The 24,408-nt window shown below is 47.4% G+C and overlaps 1 protein-coding gene across 3 annotated transcripts in view; it reads right to left on the bottom strand.

The window, feature by feature from the left end:
* Pi3K92E (phosphatidylinositol 3-kinase 92E) overlaps positions 1-24,408 on the bottom strand; it is a 137,001-nt gene that overhangs the window by 97,755 nt on the left and 14,838 nt on the right. The window contains exons 1-3 of one of the 3 annotated variants that reach the window (XM_065454692.2): positions 18,859-18,878; positions 15,091-15,328; positions 12,074-12,305 (exon numbers count right to left, since the gene is read on the bottom strand). In XM_065454692.2, the coding sequence (XP_065310764.2) occupies positions 12,074-12,305; positions 15,091-15,240 (382 nt within the window). In that variant the 5' untranslated portion in view covers positions 15,241-15,328; positions 18,859-18,878. Of the gene's footprint in view, positions 1-12,073; positions 12,306-15,090; positions 15,329-18,858; positions 18,879-24,408 lie in introns of those variants that run through there. The other 2 variants (XM_065454689.2, XM_065454690.2) reach the window with 2 other exon arrangements.

Genomic DNA, 24,408 nt, shown 5'->3' with positions numbered 1-24,408 from the left:
AGAGAGATTTTCAAACGTTGCTTTGTTGCAACGTTGCAAACGTTGCAAACAAACGTTGACACGTTGCAACGTTGTCAAACGTTGCAAAAGGTTGGCTGGTTCCGTCTTGAAAACCTCATTTTTAAGATCTCCTCAGGCAAAGAAGTCCATGTGTGACAAATGGGATTTCCAAGGCGGCCAGGCTGTGTTTCCACCACGCCCCATTCACTACGCCCAAGGTTGGGAAAGGACTCGTCAATGAATTTGCGAGCCGGTGAAGAGAAATGCTGCGGGGCTCCGCCATGCTGGAGCCACATTTTTTTCAGCGCAGTGGTAACTGAGGCAAACTCGGAGACGACGCCCTTTAAAACGCTCTTTATGTACTTCTTTCCAGATAGGTATCCGTCGATGAAGTAAGGACGAACAATACGGCCTTTATAAATGCCACACCACACGTTCGCTGACCACCTTACCTGGTGCTTATGCTGACGAAGCCAGTGGGGATTCTGATCGCACCAGTAATGTGCGTTGTGCAAATTGACCCTCGAATCCCTACAAAATTGGACCTCCTCGGTCCAAAGCAGTCTGCTGAGGAATTCCAGATCTTCGTCCCATTGAATAAGGCACCAGTTGCAAAAATCGAGCCATTTGCGAAAGTCGCTTGGTCTCGGCTTTTGGTGAAGACACACATGATATGCGCGGTAGCTGTGTCTTGAAAGTCACCTCCAAACTGAAGCTCGACTCACTCCATATGCGCTGGTAATTTTTTTGACGCTTGCTTCCGGCGTGACAGCGACGTATGCCAGCACATCGGTGTCAAAATCATCGCTGGCACTAGCTGGTCGCTTTCTTTTCTGTGCATGGACTGATCGAGTGGTCTTAAACTGATTAAATACAGATAACAATGTGGGGCGAGCTGGCCCACGACAGCGAGGATGTTGGACAGCATAAGCATCGATGCCAGCTCCGCGTCCTTTGGCGCGCTCACGTAAGCCAGCACAATGTCCACTTTCTCGGCAACGGAGTACTGGAGTAGCGCTGGCTCGGCCATTTGCACAATATTAACGCTGCGGCGTTGAAAGCTTGATCGTCAAATGAACGAGGTCACTCCAGTGATAATACAATGGCTGTGTCGCACGCGCACCCCGATAACAAGCAGTTTGAAGGGAAACATCAACGGCGTTTGTAAAAGTGGCGCTACAAGCCACAAGAACTAACAGCATGCAGCCACTGCCGCGAAAGTCCTCCTTGCTGCAAAAACGAACCTTTCCTTTGTCTTATGCGCTTCCTAACACGCAGCGATTATAAACGAGCAGCACATGAACCTAATGAATAAATGAACGGATGGTGACGCCTCACATCTATTTCGTCAGGTAGCCACGTCAGAAGTGGTCGAGACAAAGAAAGAAAAAGCAAACCTGCAGGCAACGCCTACCAGGGCTTCCAAAACGGGTGACAGTGTAGCGGGCGATGGCTAGCCTCTTTCTTGCTCCTACCAACGACAGAAAAGGTAGCACCAACCCTGGTCTAAGCTGAGTGTTGAGGCTCCCTAGCCTGGGGAATCGCCACAGTCATTTCGAATTAGGCGCCGCAGTCACCGCAACACGTCATCAACGGACGTTGCGTTTCCACTAGATTTTCGACGCACCATGTCCGCCCCGTTTCGGTTTCATGCGGGAAAAAATACTTGATTATCGCGGGCTGCGGGGATTTACAGAGTGGCTTTTTCTTTGCTTTAAAAACTTACACGGCATCGTCGTCTCCGTGGCGATAAACTTGCCATTGGCAATAACCGCCAAACGTCGCTAAATAAAAAGATCCTTAGACAATTTTAGTTAATTAACTATGTAATTCGCGTGTTTCTGATAATTTCCGACGTCTGCCGATCCTGAAAGCTTGCTCCTTAAGAGAATTCCTATTTTTCTCGACACACCTACCTTTAGGATTTTTTCTAAAACGTTCGCTGAAACACTGTGTATGTCGAGCACTGGCGCTGTATTGGAAGGCCTGGGCGGCACACCGCAATTTCAGTCTATAGATTTTCAAGGTAAACAACTTGCTACACAGAACCTCAGGCCAAAACTCCTCATATCAGCGCTTCATAATAGAAGGTTTCAGAATAGAGGCCCCAAACGTTCGGGGCACCGAAGTAACAGCTTCAAAGCCACTGCGCATGCGCGAGACACAAACTGCGTTTGAGTATTGCGTCGGGCACCCTTTTTCACTGATTTAGCAAGAGCCCCAAATCCTGCCCCAAAAGTTTTTGTGTCAACAAACATGGTGGCACCCATCAAAGCAACGGCTCTAGCCTAGCACCAAACTGGACTCGATTCGTGGTAACGCGTGAATTTCTCAAGCTACGAGAAGTTACTGCGGTTATTGCTTTCCCTCAGCTAGCGTGTGTTTTGAAGATTTATTCATTAGGCGGCGCTGATTCCGGATTCAGTTGTCGATTTCAATGCTACTAGGCCTAACACGGGCACGGAAAGTTACTTGCTTAAAACTAAGTGCAACTACATACCTGCTGCTTATAACCTCTAAATTGTAATTAAACGCGGAAACACGAATTTCAAAATTACTCTTCCTATCATAAAGTGGTGTATCTTATTTAATTATTTATAATAAATTTTATTTGACGCCTTTGTGGCGCTGCAAGTACAAGACGCTATCCACAAAGGCAAAACCCTATCCTAAAGCTCTTTACTCCTGCGTGCCCCAACGCTAACACCCACGAAGCTCTTTTGGGCCCCCATTCTAAAATCTCTATTCATTACGTTCATCGGCCGTGGGCGACTGCGTTGTGTCAAGTATCAACAAAATAAAATCGCAGCACTGTTGCAGCCGCAATATTGAAATCAGCAGACTAAAGCATATAAATTAAAGGTGGAACAATATTTCACATTGCCAATGCGAATCTAACATTGGGCCTTCAATATTCGTTTTAGTATTGGAAAATGAGCTTTTCGGTATTTTCTAACACTAAAAACTAACCAAATATTTCACACCAACCGAGCGTTAAAGTCTTCTTACTGTTCTTCGCCTGCTCAACAAAATATGCTAAATGATCAGAAGTTAAACAACGACAAAAGTTTTCGAAAACTTGCAGACAGAAAATGGACAATGGCAGGTTTGTTTGCGGTGGAAGCCTGCATGGGAGCTTTTAAATTTTGGTGGCGGTCTGTCATTTCGTGTGTTTGGCAGATTCCTCTTGCAGGTGTTCTATATTTTACGCCCTTAACGGCATTGAGTTATTACGAAGCCTTTTTGCCTCTCTTGCTGACCGTGCCCGCCGTCTGCTGCTGCTGTTCTTGCGTTTTCGTCGAATAGTTCACCTTAATTGATGATGGTGATGTTGATTTACTGGCATTCATTTGGAACGGGGCAGCGAAAAATATTCACCTAGCCTTCTTGATTCAATCAGATATGCTTTACTCGTTTTTAATTTTAGGACATTCAGCTCTCACATGCAGCGCTGTCTAGGAGCGATGCTCACACTACGTCGCCAGCAGCAGTGGAAGGTGGAGGGGGTAAGCCAGGCTGCGCGTGCGGGTTGTTGGAGGAGAGGGCGAGGGGGCTGCGAGGTGGACAGGTGGGATGAGACGGCAGAGAGGGCACCGGAGGAGATTGCCCCACGTTTGTAAAGCCCCTCAATGTTTCAAAAGTAGCGCCATTCTTAGATCTCTCCTGACACCCCGCTCACCCTGGCGCGTCCTCCTCCACGCCTCCTGTCGCCCCAGCCTCCTCCGCTCCCCCATTGGCCAATCTGTGTCACGTGGAAGCAGGCGCCGCGCTTTTCTATATTTTTTTCTTTCCAGCGCGGAGCAGGCGCCGCGCTTTTGTATATTTTTTTTTCTTTCCAGCGTGCGCCGACATCCATTGTTGGGCCTGCGCGACGAAAGTACGGCAGGCGGACTGACGGAGTGCGTTAGTGTAATAGAATGTGTAGGGCCGAGAACTTAATTGCGATGCCATGCTGCTGCGCCTTCGGTTGCCGCAACAGACACAGCAAGGGCAAAAAGTTTTTTGCTTTGCCATCCGGCGGGCACAACGCAAAAAAAAGTGTGCATTCGCACGATCGGGTGGGCTGACTTCGAGGAAGTGGCAAAGAACGCACGGCTACTCACAACCTCTTATTTCGAGCCTAGTTCACGCCTTGCGCTGCGAAAAAGTGTGTGCTCATGCTCTGCGTGGTATTAAAGGCGTTGTCTGACTTTTTTTTTTTCGAATGTGCTCTCTTTGCTTCATGTAGTTTCGTCTTGCGGTGAAATGCACGCATCTGCAGCTGGCCTGTGACATAAAAGCGACTTTATTCAGGGTGTGTTTTGAGCTCCACCAGAAGTTAACACATTCTTGATGCTTTTGCAAGGCTCAATATGACTTACGATGCAGTCTTTTAGCTTCGAATGTACGCCCGCATGTATTGATTTGGTTTGTGGTGATTAACGTTTTTAACGTTCCGAAGCGACTAAAGCTAGGATGCAGGTCGTAGTGGATGGCTCCGGATAACTTTATCTAGCTCGCCTGGGGATGTTTAACGTGCACTTTGATCGTAGAGTCGTACGTGGGCGGGTAAATTCCTTGTTGGCGTTTCATAATACTCGCGCGGGCGCGCTAGCGCTGCTTTAGAAATTCGCGCCTCGGCGCGATTGCATTTCTTCAATAAATTTTATTTACTAGTTGTAACACCTTGTCATTATTTCGTATTATTGACGGCGCCTCCAGGGCACCAAAGCGGCAACGGGAGCATCAAAGCTAGAACCAGGGCTGGATGGGGCTTGCCGAAGCCTGTGCATGCCAAGGGGGTATAAGATTTCGGACAGTCAATTTTGTATGCGAACACTCTATGCGACGCCTGCATTATTGTAATGTCACGTGTTCTTCAGAGGCATCCGTTAGCCATTACATGCGCCCTCCTGGAGCAGTACTTGTAAAAAAAAAACAATATATCGTCACGATTACCAAAGCACCCCGCAATGGACAAAATGGCCCTGTTGCCAGGCATTGCTGGCCGCACACAGCCATTCCGCCTGTGTGCGGTCAGCAATCTCTCACGCGCCGGCCGAACAAAAGTATCGTGCAGGTACGTAAATAAACCTACGAAACCACGTACACATACTTTCACGCTGTCAACACCTGAAACTTTGGTAATTACGCGCGTGTTTGAGTACACCGCGTGCATGCGTCGTGTTTCAGCAACATGAACTCTCAACGTCGCGCGCTTTACGCCTTAAGTACGCCTTGAATAATGGTCCTTTTCTCTATTTCTTCCGCAATTCCAACACGAAATCCTAAAGGCCAGTTACCGACTGACGAAGAAAGATCTCGATTGAAAAAACTGCTCCGCAGGGCTCGAACGAACTTTTCTGCAGATTTCCTCCCGTAGCGTGTTAGCCATCGTCTGCTACGGCAGGCCCACCACCAGCGGCGCCACCGTCGAGGCCACGCCGAGTGGAAGAGGAGGGAAGTGAATGGCGCTACTTTGGGAGATTGAGGGGTTTTACACGTTCGGCATGCATTGCGCCGCCTGGCAACCGCGTCAACGGTAACATCTGCGCTTCCAAGAGGATGTCGCGTACCCCAAACAAATGGCACAGAAAACCAGCTTGCCTCTTTCAACACTTATAACGCTGGTTGCGTTCAAATGTGCATTGCATTCTTCGATTAAATGAATAAAGCATTGGGTTTCTTTTTCCCCTCACATTGATCAAACATAAACGCGTTCGTGCATTCCTTAGGCATTTACGGAAAGCTTCGCAGTATATAGATTCCAACAGCGTATGTTGGATCTGCTGCATTTCTTTCTTGCAGCGGGCCCCTTTACATGTGTATATATTACACAAGTTCTTCCGCACCTTTCTTTTTACCTTTTACACGTGTGTACCTTTGTTGGCAACCGTAACGTGCTCCTTTTTTGAAATATATTCATACAACAGCCGCTGTACATGCGGTGCTCCAATACTGCACACAGTTCTTGTACATGTACCATTTTTACTGGTTATAATTGGTAACGGGGAATTAAAAAGCACACGACGACACAGTGGTTAGCTTGCACATTGCCGCAGGCACATGAATTCTAATCCAAAATGTGAATGCTGCAGCTTTGTTTCCGTCGCTCTACAGTGATGAGGAAGCGGTCTTACTAAAATCCCTGGATATGCTTGCTTTCTTTTCTGAGTATATCGACCTCTTTCTCCTTCCACACGCGGCCTTCTTCTCACAGCTAGAATCGCCCGCCATGTTCTTCCTCCCTTGCATGCGCAGAACGGTGGGATACCCAACTTCAAGTCGTCCACGACCGTGTTTACATCACGGTAGATAACGCAGAGAAAAATAAAAAAGTTAGAAATATAAGACGGAGGACTGATATTTGCGCTACGGGTGGTCGGCTAAATGCACGGTTTGTATACAACCATGCGGCTTCACTTTCGGGTATCTCTATCCGCAACACGTTGTCAGTGGGACTGTGCCCTTGTCAGCAGCGTCGGACTAAGTTAGGAAGAACACGGCGGACGGAAGCAGCTTCCAGCGGGAATTCCAGTGCCGATGAATAGGATGCGCAGCCGACATTTCAAAGGTTTTCGCAACTAGTCTTGAAAAAAAGGAGGAAGCATCCACCAGGACTTTAGATTTGATGAGGGACGCGGCCGCCGCAACGGAAAGGACTCACCGACACAGCAATCCCACATCTAACATCAAACTGCTGAAACAGCTGTCAAAATATAAACACCAAATTGACAGATAGGGACGAAGACTGTATGCGCTATCGTGGCGATGCGCACCTGTTGAAACACTTCAAATCCTCACAAACGTTCATTTATTTTGCCTTTTGCCCGACATGTTCGTTGCCAGCAGTTTCACGTGAACGGGCCGCAAGTTAGAGTGACTTTGGTGCTCCCGAGACTGCCTCTTGTGATTTTTACATCTCAAGCTTTATCGAGAAAAGAGCGGTGCTTTCATTACGTCTGAAAGTGGTGTACAATGCTTAGGCATGAGTTGTTTGTAGCGATACGATTGCAGACATCAGCGCCATCTTATGTCAGTATTAGAGTGATTACAGCACCAGTTCTGTTAACAATGTCATGGCTGATTAGCCCTGTCTTCACTCTCATCTGACGCGTGATAGATATTAATTTTATGGTATCATGCGTTGAGACATGAACGAAGTAGAAGGAGACGAACCGCTCTCGTGTTTCGGACTACGCTGAACAGCAATAACTCATGAAGTCGGGTTAGTGTGGTTAGTTAATGCTTAATAAACCCCTTTTTCTATGTATCAGGAAGCTTAATTTCCTACAAGTGGTGTCGCCGTGATGCTGCTATACGAAAATACGCTAACGATTGGTGTAGCCGAGGAGGTCGCTGACGATAACACAGAAGACGCAGCGTATTACACGCATTATGTGTCACACCATGCAGTAATCCGCGAGGAGCATACATCAATAATATGGGCTGTCTTCGACGCCTCCTCCCATGGAAAAGGAGAACTCTCGCTCAACGACAGCCTGTACTTCAGACCAAACCTCAATGTCGATCTCATAGGGCTGCTAATTCGCGTCAGAAAACATCGAATTGCTTTATCAGTAGACAGAGAAAAAGCGTTTGTGCAAATAAGCATCACCAGCGCAGACCGAGACGCTTTGCGCTGTCTGAGGTTAGGGAAAGCAACCACGCAAGGTCAAACTTTGTCTAACGTTCGTATCTGGCGGCTGACCAGAGTAGCATTCGGGACGATCATGCACACAAAAAGAAAGGACACTCGTCCCTTTCTTTTGGCAGCGTACATCCTGTCATCATCTTGAGCAAACGTCGTCTGTTTACCCCGAAACTACAAAAAGGTTGTGGCGTTCAATATATGTTGACATTTTAACCGGAGCAGACTCCATCGATCATGCGTTGAAACGGCGTTCAGAAGCCATACAGATACTCGCAAGTGCCCCTGTGAAGCTACACAAGTGGGCTTTATATGAGCCCCACGTTCTCGATACTGAATCGACGCAACCTCCGGAATTACCTCTCGAGCAAAGTGACTGGTGTACTGAAGGTCCTGTGATGGGTATTGCATCCTAACACCGACGTACTGTGGCTTAGTACGGGAGACGCTTTGGAGTTTGTTCAACAAAGAACGGATGCAAAGCGGTTCATGTTATAGACTGCCTCTCACCTGTACGGCCCTCTCGGCATGCTGACCCCGTGCACAATAAGTATGAGGATTTGTTTTCAAAAGCTTTGGAAGAAAGCCGTTGACTGGGAAGGACAGCTGTCACTGGATACTAGATGAATTGGTGCGATGAGTGTCCACTACTCTATGATATTTAAATTCCCCCGTTGTACCGACAGGGCCTACGTGGACTTAATGAGAAATACGCACTGCATTTTTTCGCTCCCGCTAGTAAGTCAGCCTACGGCGCCGTTTGCTTTATGTGCAGAGCAGAAAATACGAATGACAAATGCTCAACGATAATATTGTACAAGTCCACGGTGGTGCCATTGAAGAAGACAAGCCTTGCCAGACTCGAACATCTAGCCTGTCTTATGTCAGCACGAAGAGATAGCCCAGGACATAACATTAGTGCAGTTTTGGAATGAATAAATGATTGCACTGCACTAGATTACCGGAGATCCTAACGGATGAAAAACTTCATTCGCCATGGGGCAGAAGAGATTCAGAGCAAAATGAGCATCACACTGTGGAGGTATTGCTTTGAAAAGCAGAATCCTGCTGATTTTATGACAAGAGGAGTTTCGGCTCGTGAATTAACAAAAAGCTAACTCTGGTGGACAAGGCCCCACTGGCTTACTTGTGAAGAGAATGAATGGTCACCACGTAATACAGCGAAATCTACCGATCTTCCACGGAGTGTCACGGAGCAACATATTCATCGGGCACCATCCTTGGAAATTGTCATACAAACGGAACCACCAATTATGCCGATTCAAGCATACAGCTCTTTTGCGCGACTACACCGTGTTAGTCCTTGGGTAGTACGATTTGCCTAGAAGCTGAAGCAGGAAGGTGTGTCCCTGGGAGCCCGGAATGCAGAAGACATACAAGCTGGCGAACTATACTGATGAAAAAGGTTCAAAGCTCAGCCTTCTCGCAAGAAATTGACCGTGTCTCTGAAGGAGCGCAGGAAATGAAGGATTCTAGACTTCGGTACATTACATACTTCCGCAACAATGGAGTTCTTTGAGTTACAGGACGCCTACAATTCAGCAAGAATTCTTATGAAAAACATCCGATCGTCTTACCAAAGGACCACTACTACTGCGAGTTCCTCGTCGTCCAGCACCTTCGACAACTTCTTCATGCAGGAGTTAGGAATACACTTCTACAAATAAAGATTTTAGATATTACGAGAACGGCAGTTATGCAAGGTCATCAGAGGGTGCATCGTACGGCAACGAAACAACATCAGGCCTCTCTCCGATTTAACCGTACCGTTACCACCTGAAAGATTGACCATTTCAGAACCCTTTCAAGTAACATGACTAGATTTTGCTGGTCCCCTTAAGGTCAAACATCTAGATGACTACGCCAAACTATATATTTGCATGTTTACGTGGAGCTGTTATTAGAGCAGCTCACCTCGAACTACTCGAAGACATGACCACCACCAGCTTTCGCAACGCTTTCGACTCTTTAGATCGTGGCAGAGAGTTCCTTCCGTGACACATTCAGACAATACCTTAACATTCAGGAAAAGCAAGAGAGAGCTTTTGTGATTGTGGCAATCATTAAGAAATGAAGAAGTCTGTAACTACATTGCTAACCATCATATAAAACAGAAATTTATCGCCGATTATGCACCGTGGTGGGGTGGTTTTTACAGGATACTTATGAGGTCCGTCACTCTGACATTAAACAAGTGCATTGGAAAGGTATCTATACGGAGAAATAACTAAAAAATACCTTAACTGAAGAAGAAGGGGTGTTAAATTCGCAGCCGATCACATATGTTTATAGCCACTGTCGAGATCTGGAACCTCTCTCCCAGCCTCACTTTTTCATTGGAAGAAAAATATCTGTACTTTTCAACCTAACCCTCGGCGAAATCACAGCGGATAGTCGCCATATACAACACATGTGGGAAGAAGGAGAAAAAAACGCAAATTTTCTGGGGGCATTGATTGAAAGAATATCCTTAGGAGTTGAGAACAATGCCCCGCCCCACGTCAGCAACCTCGTTCAACAGAATTAAGAAAGGCGACCTCATCCTTCTACAAGAGTTCAGCAAGCCCATGTAACTATGAAACAGTGCTCGAACAGAGGAGCTCCATAGAGGAAGGGACGGCAAGGCAAGATCCTATACCTTCAGGCTATCTAGTGCATCTACCGTTAAACGGACCGTTGAACACCTATACTCACTGCAATCAAACCTTTGGTGAATTCTGAGCGCCGGGCAGTTTGTTGGAAGAAGAACGACGAAGAAGGAAACGAACCGCCCTCGTGTGTCATACCACGCGCAACAGCACCTACCCATGAAGTCAGGCTACGATTTATGCTTAATAAACCCCTTTTTCTATGCATCATGAGGCTTGGCTCAGCACTTTTTATAAAAAACTGCAATGCTCTGTCATTGTGATCACGCTTGTTGAGCACTCACAACGCGAAACTGCGCGGCGAAGTTTAGAATATCATTAAATATTGTTAGACCGTCGACTGTCCACTCTGAAAAAATGAATGCTTCGGCTATTGCCAAGTATATCGTGCTTGTAGCCACTATTCATTCTTAATATATATATATATATATATATATATATATATTCGCTACGACGCCCGTCCGCGAATCTCAACTAATCTGCATGCTTTCAGAGATTTTGAGCGCACTTTGATTTATTCGCGAAAGTGTGTGAGTATCCTAATCCACTCGTGGACGGAACTACGCAAGTGTCAGTGCCGTTTGACTGTCTCCAGTGTGCACTTGCCATGTGAATTCGAGGAGTAGCCGGCGCCAGTTAAGGCGCCAGCCTCTCATTTTATTCAACCTATTGTATGGCCACTGCAGGACAGAGGCCTTTCCAACGATCTTCAGTGCCTCCTGTCTAGCGCTGCTTGCGAATTTCCTCATTTCGTTTCGCCGCTTAATTTTCTTAGTTCTCGACTGCACTTCCCTTCCCTTGGCAACCTTAACTTAACTTTAACTCCCAACTCACGAAGTATCACCGGTTATCTGCTCTATGCATCACATGGCCTGCCTAGGTTATTATCAACTAGAATATCGGCCACCCCCCTTGGCTCTGATTCACACCGCTTTCATCCTGATTCTTAATGTTACGGCTAAAATAATTCGTTCTATCGCTAGTTACGCAGTCCTTAACGTGTTTCAAGCTTTTGTATTGGCCTTCAAATTTCTGACCCGTATGTTAGTAGCGTTAAAGTGTAGTCATTGTACCCTTTTCCTTTCAAGGATAGCAGTAAGCTCTAGACTTAGTAATGTCGGTCGCATGCGCTCCAACTCATTTATTCTTCTGTAACTTTCTTTCTCGCTATCATGGTCTCCTGTGAATAATCCACCAAGGTAAACGAAATCCTGCACCGATCCTAGAGGCTGACAGCCGATGACGAATTCTTGGTCTCTTGCCAGACTACTCAATAATAACTTTTTCTTCTGCATATAATTTCCAATCCTGCTCTTAAGCTTTTTTGGTTAAAGCCTCAATCATTTGTTGGAATTTGTCCTCATTTTGCTGAATAGAACAATGTCATCTACAAACCAACAGTCGTTGAAATATTCGCCCCTGATACTAATTCCTAATTTTTCCCAGTGTACCAGCTTGAATACTTTTAAGCATGCAATGCAGGCATGGTGTCTCATTGCTCGGCGACCTCTTGATAGTTTTTTTTTTCATTTGTTATGGAGAAGTATAAAGGTAGCTGCGGAGTCCTTGTAGACATTTGCCAAGGTGTTCACCTATGCTTCCTGTAATCCTTCCTTACGCAACGCCTTCGCGACTGTTGTTGCCTCACCTGAATCAAGTACTTTTTCAAAATCTACAGAAACCATGATTACATAACTTCTAACGAGCGAGCTCATCGGTTCTCCAGTGCTCAGCAAAGCGGTGGCTACCAGACACAAACCAAAAGAGCACGCACCTTTCCCGATGAGCAGTCCGATCTGTGTGTTGACAGCCCGGTCGGCCTTGTCGGCGCGCCGCTCGACGAGCCTGAGGAGCGCCTGGAAGGGCCGCACGTCGCACAGCCGCCGCTCTTCGTCGGCGAACTCCTCCCGCTCCGAGGTCCGCTCGCAGACGCACGTGAACACGTACGCGTTGCGGTCGCGCAGCACCCGGAACAGGGGCAGCTGCTGCGCCTCGCGCCATGTCGACTGCGCCGAAAGGGGAGGCACGGCACAAGTTACCCTAGGTTGGTGACTCCCTTCGCAAGCTCTGAAAAAAGTTGTACATTTCTCCGAAATGAAGCTCACTTCGCGACATTGGCAATGAATAAAAAAGAGTGCGCTCCCTGGCATGATTGACGTTTCCTTTTCTGAATATGGGAAAGGAATGACGGCACAAATGAACACTAAGCGTAATCTGGGAAGATAACAGAGGTAAAGGTTGCCTCCAACCAATCCCAACGTCATGGCGTTGGTCCTGCTGGTACTGTTAAGCGCCTTGTTCAGGTGCGTTTTTCTTTTTCATAGTGATTGTGATTAGGGGCAAAATAACTTTAGCTGGCTGATAAGAAACCGCACAGGGCTCACATGGACTATAGACGCAGGTTCTATAGGACTTGCGGAGGCCCCAGCTCGCGCATTCTTGACACAATTAAATGTTCGCAAAAAAAAGAAAGCGCAGCACGAAAGCACGAAAGCAAATGACGTTGACACGGGACAAGCGCTTGCAGCGTTTCCCATATACGCCTGTCTTCTTTGGTACTGTGTTTGTTTTTTGCACTCAATAATCATGTCCAATATGCGCAGGCGACACCAATGATTTGATTTCTGTTATACTGTAGCTAAAGCTAATTAAATTAGGATACATAAATTTATTGGGTTTCTGTTATATGTTAAAGTTTTTCACAGCCTACTGACTACAGGATAGATGACTGTATTGCTTTTATGATGTGTTCGACGGGCAGTAATGCTCCATCGCAACCTGTAGTCACTTCTTATCTGTCGATGTCCCTCTCATCATATGCATCATTCACTGATTGGTTGAGCTTTCACCAATAAACACTTTTAAAAATTTTGTGCCATTCCACTCTGTGAAGGTGGATGACCAGCTACACTGTTTATAGCGCGACACATAGGTGACCCAGAATACTAAACAAAGGTGCGAATATATTTGTCATAATCTGTGGTCATCGTGGCGATATACGTAAGCGCACAGATTCTCAGATCACCTCTGTTATTCAATGTGTCCGTCACTTAAGGCAACGAATGGCTGCACGCTACAGGGAAGTCACCTCAACTCATTAGAAATAAAAGTTTATCTCTCTCACTACGCTGGGATGATGAACGGCAACGGAGCCAGCTGTGGCAGACAACGATCGAGCCATTGCTCATGGCGATAGCATGCGATAGTTTATTGCACAACGGAGCCAGTTGAGGAAGAAAATGACGAACGCGCGAGAAGTGGTACTAGCGCGTTTGCAAGGTTGGCGCCGTGCGAGTATTTTTTAACAGCCCTTTTCAAAAAACTTGTAGAAAGCATTTTCTTTCTTCGAAAACGTCTGTTCTTACCCTTGTGACTGGGATCTCTTTGGGCCCCACGTGCGACAAGGGTACTTCAATGGAGCGTTACATGTCCCCCAGCCCACAGAGGTATGGGCCATTGATCTTCTACCCCTTCCGCACTATAACCAGGATCGGCACATTACATGTGTTTTTGGCAACACCTGGAACTAATTTCTTTTCCATATCCTATCCGTAGGCAGATTCGCTACAAACGTTGCTCGACGTTCTCTGCGATAAGGCCACAATTACTGAAAATCTTAGCTTTCGAATGTGAAAACTCTTGGTTATTCAATTATTCCTTTATTTAAGCGCTTGTTAAATAAACCAGTCACTCGTCGTGCCTCTGTGGTAATAATGGTGTATTCCGAGTTATTGTCAAGAACCAGCAGCACGGTAGCAGTACAGTGCCACACTACTGCCGAGGCAAAGCAACTCTCGGGTCTTTGAGTGAATATTATAGGCCACATGTTGCTGCTTTCTATGAGGAGGCGTCTGTTCTGCAGTCTGAGTAAATGAACATAGCATATATGTCAACGTTTGTGCATCACGCATCGTTTTGGCAAAGCATGGAGGCTTCATTTGCCCTGATAGGCCTTCGAATTACGATTTGTCAATACACCCTTCAAGTGGAAAGCGAAATTAGGAGCTAGTATGTTGTACGCTTCTTTCTCAAAAACACCAAAGTTAACGAGCTTCTTATGAAACTCTATCAAAGGTTCTTGCACACACAGTGCCTTCATACGTTTGCACAGTAAGCTGCTTCTAAGGCAAGAGTCTAACGTGCGTTCCCTAGTGGTGCGTGTGCTTTATAAGCTTCACCGCAATACAGAGCTGTATTGTGGGAAGAATATTTAGCATGGGAATAAACAAAATATACCGGCAAACGGATGCCTCAGCAGAGCACTCGAGATAATGACAAAGCAGTCCGTCAAGGACATCTAGGACAATCAAGAGGCAGCAGGAGGATCAAAGCTGCAACAAGGATGACGCCATGTTTGGGACCGAAGAGGTCGGTGCTTGCCAAGGGGTTCTGCATACACGATTGCGGACAACCGCTTTATACAACCCCGGAACCAGTCCGGGTTTCAGCTTAAGTATCCTTGAGGCGCCGCCGACGCTTACTAAATATCGACACGTTGTTTATTATACTTTTGGGAAATTCTTATTTCTGTTCACCGCAACACACTGCGTATAAATAATTGTATTCCGGTTAAGGTATTCTGAAGCACATTTGTCCTTTGTTTTTACACGAACTTTTTTGTTGTAGACTGAATGCTACATCTACGGACGCTATGCAGAAACCTCTTCTCCTAGACCTTTTGTTGGCTCTTTAACCCCAAGGCATCCGGAGGCTTGACCACCAGTCCCAATTAGACCACATTGGCCGCTTTCGATGTAGATTTCAAGCTACTAAAACTGGTCACTGCGGTACCTCCTTAACTTGCTCGAGCGTGGACTCCTTGTGAACCTGGAGCAGGAGTATGAGACCGTTGGGCAGGAGCACGGTGACCTCGACGAGGGAGTCGGGTGGCCCCGAGATCCAGGGGTCCTCCAGCAGGAGGCCACTGCCCGGAGGAATCATGGTGCCAGCTATGCCTCATGCCGCACCACGAGGGCCGGCACCGACGGAGCAGTTCTTGGATCGCACGGCGGGAGGCAGTATCGTCCTGCTACCAGACCACAAAATATAAAGAAAGAGCTGCGTTAACTTCGACGGAAAAAATGATCACGAAACATGCACGCTTTCGATTCGAGGAAAATACTTTCCCCAGAAGGATCGGAGAATAAGCTACAATCGCGAAGCTTCTGTTAAGTGGCATGCTTGAACAGTCATGGGATATTTCGACTCCTTTCCACTCTGACCTCTGCGCCTGGTGTCGAGAGTTGTCTTCACATGTCAAAGCGTATGAGAATTGAGAGTGAGCTTCTCTGGCGATGAGCGCACATTAATTGAAAAGGGTAGTTTCGCGTGATTGTTGCAAAAAATGAACGTTTCATTTCTTTGATCAGGATTTCTTCGTAGTCGTGGTACCGTCATTTATGTTAATCTCGGTAGTCCTACTGAGGCGACGCCGCTATGTCTAACAAAATGTTTTCAAATCGGGTTGTCATCAACACGAGCCAATTTATGTCCAATTTAAGTCAGTGATCATAAATGATCCATGTCTTTTGTCAGCCCACTACGTCTTATTTATGCAAATTTTCTAATCTCAGGACAATGAATATTCCTTTACCCCACTGGGCTTTGTTTTCCGTCACTTAGCAGCAAGTGTGATACCCATATAGGCCACCGGTTATCAGCCCAACTTTGCATTTCCTTCTTAATGTTCACAAGTATATAATAGACGTGCAGTGGCTCTCTGATGTTTACTACTCTTTTCCTATCTTCGAGCGGTCCTACGGTCATTTTTATCTTAGTTATTAATTTCTGGGTATTTCACTCAAGTTTAACTGTCATTCTCTACATTTCGACGAATGGGAGTCGGTGAAGTGTAACTTCTGGAACGGCACTGACCGGCTACTCATAAGATGTCATGCCTTAGGAGCGCTTGGCATATTCCCTCAAGACAATTTTGGTCCTATGAAGCTTTCTTCCTCACCTTTCAAATATTCCTTGTTTACCTCCACTCGAGTTAAATATACTCCATCGTATTGTTCTAATGCAAGGAAACTACCAGCACAAGGACGAACACACAGGCTCGTTCCGACGTTCCTCCTGAGCCTCGTACCACCGTTGGTGTCTTTGTCCTAATCATTTTCTTACGCAATTGCAATAAGATAAGACTTCGCCAACAATTCCAATTTCAAGCATTTTAGACATACTTCTTTACTCCTTCGAGGCTCACTACCATACATTGTTCATTGCTAGGCTGCAGCCTATTACTTTTCTTTTAGTGCAATTAGCATTACTTCACAAACTTTCCCGAGGATATCTACCTATTTGTAGCACACTACTATGTGCCACAATCGTCCGGTCACGAAAGACGACGATGACACGCCCAGAACGCTGACGGAGCGCGAGCAGTGAAATTGGCGGAATCAGGCTTCCGCCTGATTGAGCGGGACCGGCTAAAATATAAATTGTGAATTCCAGGCAGCAGCGTCTGTCTGGTTTTTCTTCTCCCACAAATTGCTCACCCGAATTTCGCGTCGTTGCTCTCAGCTGCGGGTGCCTCAGCCACTTCATTGGGCCTACCGCGGCAAGCAGCTCGAGCCCCGCTGCCTTCGCAGTCCATCTTCTATCGAGTGGGCCATGGCGTCGGATTTTCCCGATCAAGTACTGCCGTAAGCGCCACTACCTCGCGATCCCGAGGTTTCCGTTCTCAAGCTCCCGATGTCCTGGTCGTCGGACTCGCAACTGTGGCTCATTAACATCGAATCCTCGCTCCGTCGTCACCACCTCGGTTCGCAGTTCACCATGTTTGACCACGTTGTTCGAGTGCTTCCATCTACTACCACTGCGACTGTTCGCGATCTTCTACGCTCCTTGCCCGTAGACCGCCCCTATGACCTCACTAAGGCGACGCTCATCCAGCGCACCATTAAACGTAGCAGGATCGTTTACAGCAACCTCTTACATTGCAGGAGCTCGGCGACCGCAAACATACCTGCTTGTTACGTCGTATGCAAGCCTTGGCTGAAGACCTGGCTCCTTCAAATGACAGCGCACTTTGCTGGGAACTTTTCATGCCACTCCTTCCACTGAAGGTGCGCATAATCCTGACCGCGTCTTCATTCTCGACGCTGGAATCTCTCGCCCAGTTGTCCGACAAAATTATGAATCGCGGTTTTCCCTCCGTGGCCACAGTTCATCGCCCTCCTGATCCTCCATCCCACAGTACAGCCGCTGGCGACAGCTATGCGCGTCTCCTCGCAGCTAAGAAGGAGCCTACAAGTAGCGCGACTAGCAGCTGAGGCCGCTGCCATACGAAGACGCCGGCTGCGTTCTTCGTCACTAACTCGCCGCCCCAGCACCGGTCACTGAGAACGCCGTTCTCCTCCTCCAGTTACGTCTTGCTGGTACGACCGTCGCTATGGCTCTCGCGCAAACGAGTGCCGCCTGCCCTGTCCCTACGCGGAAAACGGTTCGGCCGAGCACTGACTGCGACAGCTGTTCTCTGCCCCACATCCAGTCGCCTTTTCCACGTCGCCGACTGCGTCACCAAAGTACTCTATCTCGTTGACACTGGCGCCGAGATTTGCGTCCTTCCTCCTACGTTGGCTGACCGCCGCCATACTCCAGACTCGCGTCCTCCCACCACGGCCAACGGATCTACCATCAAGGACCTACGGACAAAATTCGGTCACTCTTGACATCGGCCTCAGACATACCTTGCGCTGGATATTTGTCATCGCGGCCGTGCGCCACACCACAACCAGAGCCGACTTTCTTTGACATTACAAGCTCGCCGTCGACGTGCGGCACAGCCACATCTTGTACTCTGAGCTGAGCTTAACCGTCCAAGGAGTTTCCTGTCGCGCTCGACCACTTCGGCTTCTCCAGGCGCATATGGCCATTCCCGACGCTTGGTCAGCAGCTCTTGTAGAGATTCCGGACGTCTTCTGACCCCCTCCTTTCAGTCCTCTGTCGCTCACAGAGCGACACATCGTATCGTCACGACTGGACCTCGCGTGTTTGCTCGGGGACGTCGCCTCGTGCCGGATCGTCTGCCTGTGGCAAAAGAGGCGCTTGAACCCATGGTGGACCTTGGCTTCACTCGTCTTTCCTCCAGTTCTTTGGCCTCGCTTTCCATATCGTGTCAAGAAGACCGGTGACTAGCGCCCCTGCGCCGATTACTGTACTCTCAACAAGCCCACTCACCTGGACCGTTACACAATATCTCACATTCAGAACTTTACGTCGGCTCTGCACGACGGTACCATTCTAAGTAAGGTCGACTTGGTGAAAGCCTACAACCAGATTCCTGCGGAACCCTCAGATATTCCAAAGACCGCCATTAAAACCCTCTTCGTCCTGTTCGAACATCTGCGCATGCCTTTCGGTCCCACTGGTAGTGGTAAGGTAATACATCTACTTAGGACAGGTAGTGACCGCGGATCAGTATCATGAGACTGAAATAATCGGAAGAATAAGAATGGGCTGGGGCCTGTTTGGCAGGAATTCTCAGATTATGAACAGCAGGTTGCCAATATCCCTCAAAAGAAAAGTGTATAACAGCTGTGTCTTACTAGTACTCACCTAAATGGCAGAAACCTGGAGGCTTCCAAAAAGGGTTCTAGTTAAATTGAGCACGACGCAACGATCTATGGAAAGAAGAATGACGGGTGTAACGTTAAGGGATAAAAAAGAGCAGATTGGGGGAGGGAGCAAACGCGAGTTAATGACATCTTAGTTGAAATCAAGAAAAAGAAATGGGCATCGGCAGGACATGCAATGAGGAGGGAAGATAAGCGATTGTCATTAAGGGTTATGGAGTGGATTCCAAGAGAAGGGAAGCGTAGCAGGGGGTGACAGAAAGTTAAGTGAGCGAGTGAAATTAAGTTTGCAGGGACAACATGGCCACAATTCGCACATGAACGGGGTAGTTGGAGAAGTATGGGAGCGGCCCTTGCCCTACAGTGGGCGTAGCCAGGCTGATGATGAAGCTGATGATAAATGCAGCGCAGACCTTTCAGTGTTTCATTGACCAAGCATTACGTGGCTTGGCATGCTGCTTTGCCTATCCTGACGACATCTCGTCAAGAACCACCGCCGATACTCATAAGCTCTATCTACATCAAGTGCTCACAAGACTGGGCAAGTTTGGTCTTGTCGTTAACGGTCCGAAGAGCGAGTTCGACGTTGCGTAGTTGGATTTCCTCGGCGATTGCGTCAACGCATACGGCATTCGTCTATTCCCCACCCGCGTCACTGCCATCCTCGAGTTTCCTCAACCATCCACCACCAGGCAACTGCGCGAATATTTTGGCCTCGCCAACTATTCTTTCACTTAATTTCTCGCTGCGCCAGTATACTGCAGCTTCTACACGACTTTCTCTCGGGCCTCAAGACACCGAATACCTCCGTACCCTGGAACGACACCGCTGACCGCTCCTTTAGAGGCATCAAAGAAGCCATTGCAAGCGCCACACTCCTCGTCCACTCCAAATGCGACGCCCCAATATCTGTAATGGTTGATGCATCGGGTACCAATGTCGGTGGAGTCTTGCAGAAGTTCGTTGCTGGTGTTTGGCAGCCGATCACCTTCTTTTCCAAAAACGTGCGCCCACTGTGCGCCGCTACGGCACGTTGGGCCATGAGCTCCTCGCCATCTATTTGGCTGTAAAGCACTTTCCACATTTTCTGGAGTGATGCTTTTCCATGTCCTTAGCGACCATAAGCTAAAGACTTCCGCCCTAGCGTCCAACAGCATCTCCAACGCCCCCCGTGCAATTACACATCTCGCCTACATTTCTGAATTTACGATGCTGAGATATTCCTGCCGTCCGCGGAAAATCCAACGACGTTGCTGACGCGTTCTCACGCCGCAATCCGTGCAATGGACCACCGTCGACCGGTCATCGACTTCACGGCCATGGCTACCGCAAAGAGCGACGACGTAGAGTTCCAGCTGCTTCGCACGAGCGGTACCTCTGTGGTGTTTAGATCTCTTGCTTCCTCACTGCGACGTGCCCCTCGTTTGTGATAGGTAGAACGAACGTCCTCATCCTTACGTGCCTCAGCCATACCGCGAGGTCATCTTTGATTATCTACATTCTTTGGTTCATCCTGGCGTTCGCGTAACACAGCCACTCGTCAGTTCTCGTCATGTGTGGCCCAGTATCAACGTAGACGTTCGTCGCTAGTCACGTGCGTGCCTCAACAGTCGACAGTCAAAACTGCATCGCCACATTGCGCTCATCTTGCCACATTCCCGTCCCCGGACGCACGCTGCAGCTATGGACACGCCGATATTGTGGTCCCCTTTCCTCCCTGCTGGAGCCATCGCTACATGCTAACCTGCGTAGGCAGGTTCATAGATAGCCTGAAGCGATGCCCATCCTGGACAACAGGGCTGAGTCGATAGCTTGAGCACTCATCGCACTCTAGATTAGCCGCTACGGCGTCCCTTCCACCATCACGACTGACCATGGTCACCAGTTCGACTCAACATTGTTCGCCAATCAATCTCCGCTACTCGGCGTCAATCACATGAAGACTACTTTTTACCACCCGATATCCAATGGCATGACGGAACGTGTTCACCGCCAACTGAAGGCTTCGCTAATGGATTCGACTTGTCCTTCATTGTGGATCAAGCGCCTTCCTTTCATTATGCTTGGTATCCGCACCGCTCTTCGCAGTAATTTTTCCACCAGCGCCGCCGAGCTTACCTTTGGCACAACTCCATGAGTCTCTGGCGAGTTCTTCGACGACTCGCCCACCGTACCTGCTGACGTTTCGGACTACGTCTACCGTCTTCACAGCACTACGCGTACTGTCGTTTCCCCTCGCCAACCTACGTACCTCCCGGCGTGTATACATGAACCCTGGCCTTGAGAATCGCACACATATCTTTCTGCGCCACGACGCTCTGCGTCCTCCTTTATGGCCCCCGTGTTATGGTCCGTTAAAAGTACTCAAGCGTGCACCTAAAAACTTTCTATCTCTCATCAACGGCCGGGACGACACGGCCTCCGCCGACCGTCAGAAGCCTGCCTACTTAAACTCTAAAGTGACTTCTGCTGTCATATTATCTCCCAATCAGGCCAGTCCTAGTCGCCGCGTGCTTTTCGAACCACCGCCTTGCGCGCTTCGCCGTTCATCCAGCTTATGAATTCCTCTCTAGAAGGGGGGCCCTGTAGCACACTACTATGTGCCACAGTGCTCCGGTCACAAAAGACGACAATGATGTCCAGCACGCTGACGGTGGGCGAAAAGTAGAATCGGCGGGATTTAGCGGGATGGGCTGAAATATAAGTTCTGGAGTCTAAGCACTAGTGTCTGTCTCGCTTTTCTTCTCCCACATATCTATCTATCTATCTATCTATCTATCTATCTATCTATCTATCTATCTATCTATCTATCTATCTATCTATCTATCTATCTATCTATCTATCTATCTATCTATCTATCTATCTGTATGTCTGTCTGTCTGTCTATCTATCCATATATCCATCTATATATCCATCTATCTATGTATCTGTCTGTCTGTCTGTCGATCCATCCATCCATGTATGTATGCATGTATGTATGTATGTATGTATGTATGTATGCATGCATGTATGTATGTATGTATGTATGTATGTATGTATGTATGTATGTATGTATGTATGCATGTATGTATGTATGTACGTATGTATGCATGCATGCATGTAGTCCACGGTCGGATGGTTAATGCATCGAATTGCTATGCTGATGAAACAACTTTGGATACAAACCACGGTACCACTCTCAACTGGCCACTTCTGCAATCAGGTTTGAATTCGGCGGCGAAGCAAGTGGTTCAAGTGAACGTGCTCCGGCGACGCCCTGTACAAGAACGTTCGTATCAGCTCTTCTGGTTCTCTTGCGATTGAATTCTTCACCGCACATCTGTCACCCCACGTTGACAATATGATAGATACGATAGAACAGCCAAAACATAACCGTAGTCGCACTCTACGTCAGTGTCTGCGCCAGCAAGGAGATGGTGCCGTCATCATCATCATCATCAGCCTGGTTACGCCCACTGCAGGGCAAAGGCCTCTCCCATACTTCTTTAACTATCCCGGCCATGTACTAATTGTGGCCATGTTGTCCCTGCAAACTTCTTAATCTCATCCGCCCACCTAACTTTCTGTCACCCTCTGCTAGGCTTCCCTGCGCTTGGAATCCAGTCCGTGCCCCTAATAACCATCCATTATCTTCCCTCCTCATTACATGTCCTGCCCATGCGCATTTATTTTTCTTGATTACAACTAAGACGTCATTAACTCGCGTTTGTTCCCTCTCCCAATCTGCTTTTTCCTCATCCCTTAACGCTACACCCATCATCATTATTTCCATAGCTCGTTGCGTCGTCCTCAATTTGAGCAGAACCCTTTTCGTAAACAGGTTTCTGCCCCGTGCGTGAGTACTGGTAACACGAACCTGTTATACACTTTTCCCTTGAGGGATAATGGCAACATGCTGTCGATGATCTGAGAAGGCCGGCCAAACGCACCCCAGCCCATTCCTATTCTTCTGATTACTTCAGTCTCATGTTCCGAATCAGCGGTCACTACCTGTCCTGAGTAGATGTATTCCCTTACCACTTCCAGTGCGTCGCTCCCTATCATAAACTGCTGTTATCTTCCGAGACTGTTAAACATTACTTTAGCTTTCTGCAGACTAATTTTTAGACCCACCCTTCTGCTTTGCCTCTGCAGGTCAGTGAGCATGCAGTGCAATTTGTCCTCTGAGTTACTAACTTAGGCAATATCATCAGCGAATCGCAAGTTACTAAGGTATTCTCCATTAACTTTTATCCCCAATTCTTCCCAGTCCAGGTCTCTGAATACCTCCTGCGAGCACGCTGTGAATAGCATTGGAGAGATCGTATCTCCCTGCCTTACGCCTTTCTTTATTGGGATTTTGTTGCTTTATTTATGGAGGACTACGGTGGGTGTGGAACCGCTATAGATATCTTTCAGTATTTTTACATATGGCTTGTCCACACCCTGATTCCGTAGTGCTTCCATGACCCCTGAGGTTTTCAGCGAATCAAACGCTTTTTCGTAATCAATGAAAGCTATACATAAGGGTTGGTTATATTCAGCACATTTCTCTATCACCTTATTTGACAGTATGAATATGGTCTATTGTTGAGTAGCCTTTACGGAATCCTGCCTGGTTTTTTGGTTGACAGAAGCCTAAGGTGTTCCTGATTCTATTAGCGATTACCTTAGTAAATACTTTGTAGGGCATAGGACAGTAAGCTCATCGGTCAATAATTTTTCAAGTATTCGGCGTCCCCTTTCTTATGGATTAGGTTTGTGTTAGCGTTCTTCCAAGATTCCGGTAAGCTCAAGGTCATGAGGCATTGCGTATACAGGGTGGCCAGTTTCTCTAGAACAATCTGCCCACCATCCTTCAACAAATCTGTTGTTACCTGATCCTCCCTAGCTGCCTTCCCCTTTTGCATAGCTCCCAAGGCTTTTTTTACTTCTTCCGGCGTTACCTGTGGTATTTCGAATTCCTCTAGACTATTCTCTCTTCCATTATCGTCGTGGGTGCCACTGGTACTGTATAAATCTCTATACAACTCCTCAGACAATTGAACTATCTCATCCACATTAGTAATGATATTGCCGGCTTTGTCTCTTAGCACATACATCTGATTCTTGCCTATTCCTAGTTTCTTCTTCACTACTTTTAGGCTTCTTCCCTTCCTGAGAGCATGTTCAATTCTACCCATGTTTTACTTCCTTATTACCGCTGTTTTACGCTTGTTGATTAACTTGGAAAGTTCTGCCAGTTATAGTCTAGCTGTACGGTTACAGTCTTTCATACATTGGCGTTTCTTGACCAGATCTTTAGTCTCCTGCGATAGCTTACTGGCATCCTGTCTCACGGAGTTACCGCCGACTTCTATTGGACACTCCTTAATGATATCCATAAGATTATCGTTCATATCTTCAACACTAAGGCCCTCTTCCTTAGTTAAAGCCGAATACCTGTTCTGTAGCTTGATCCGCAATCCCTCTATTTTCCCTCTTACCACTAACTCATTGATCGGCTTCTTATGTGCCAGTTTCTTCCGTTCCCTCTTCAAGTCTCGGCTAATTC

Source organism: Dermacentor albipictus, chromosome 2 (genome assembly GCF_038994185.2).
Source record: "Dermacentor albipictus isolate Rhodes 1998 colony chromosome 2, USDA_Dalb.pri_finalv2, whole genome shotgun sequence".
NCBI classification, from domain to species: domain Eukaryota; kingdom Metazoa; phylum Arthropoda; class Arachnida; order Ixodida; family Ixodidae; genus Dermacentor; species Dermacentor albipictus.
This window is presented reverse-complemented; position numbering and strand designations above follow the sequence as displayed.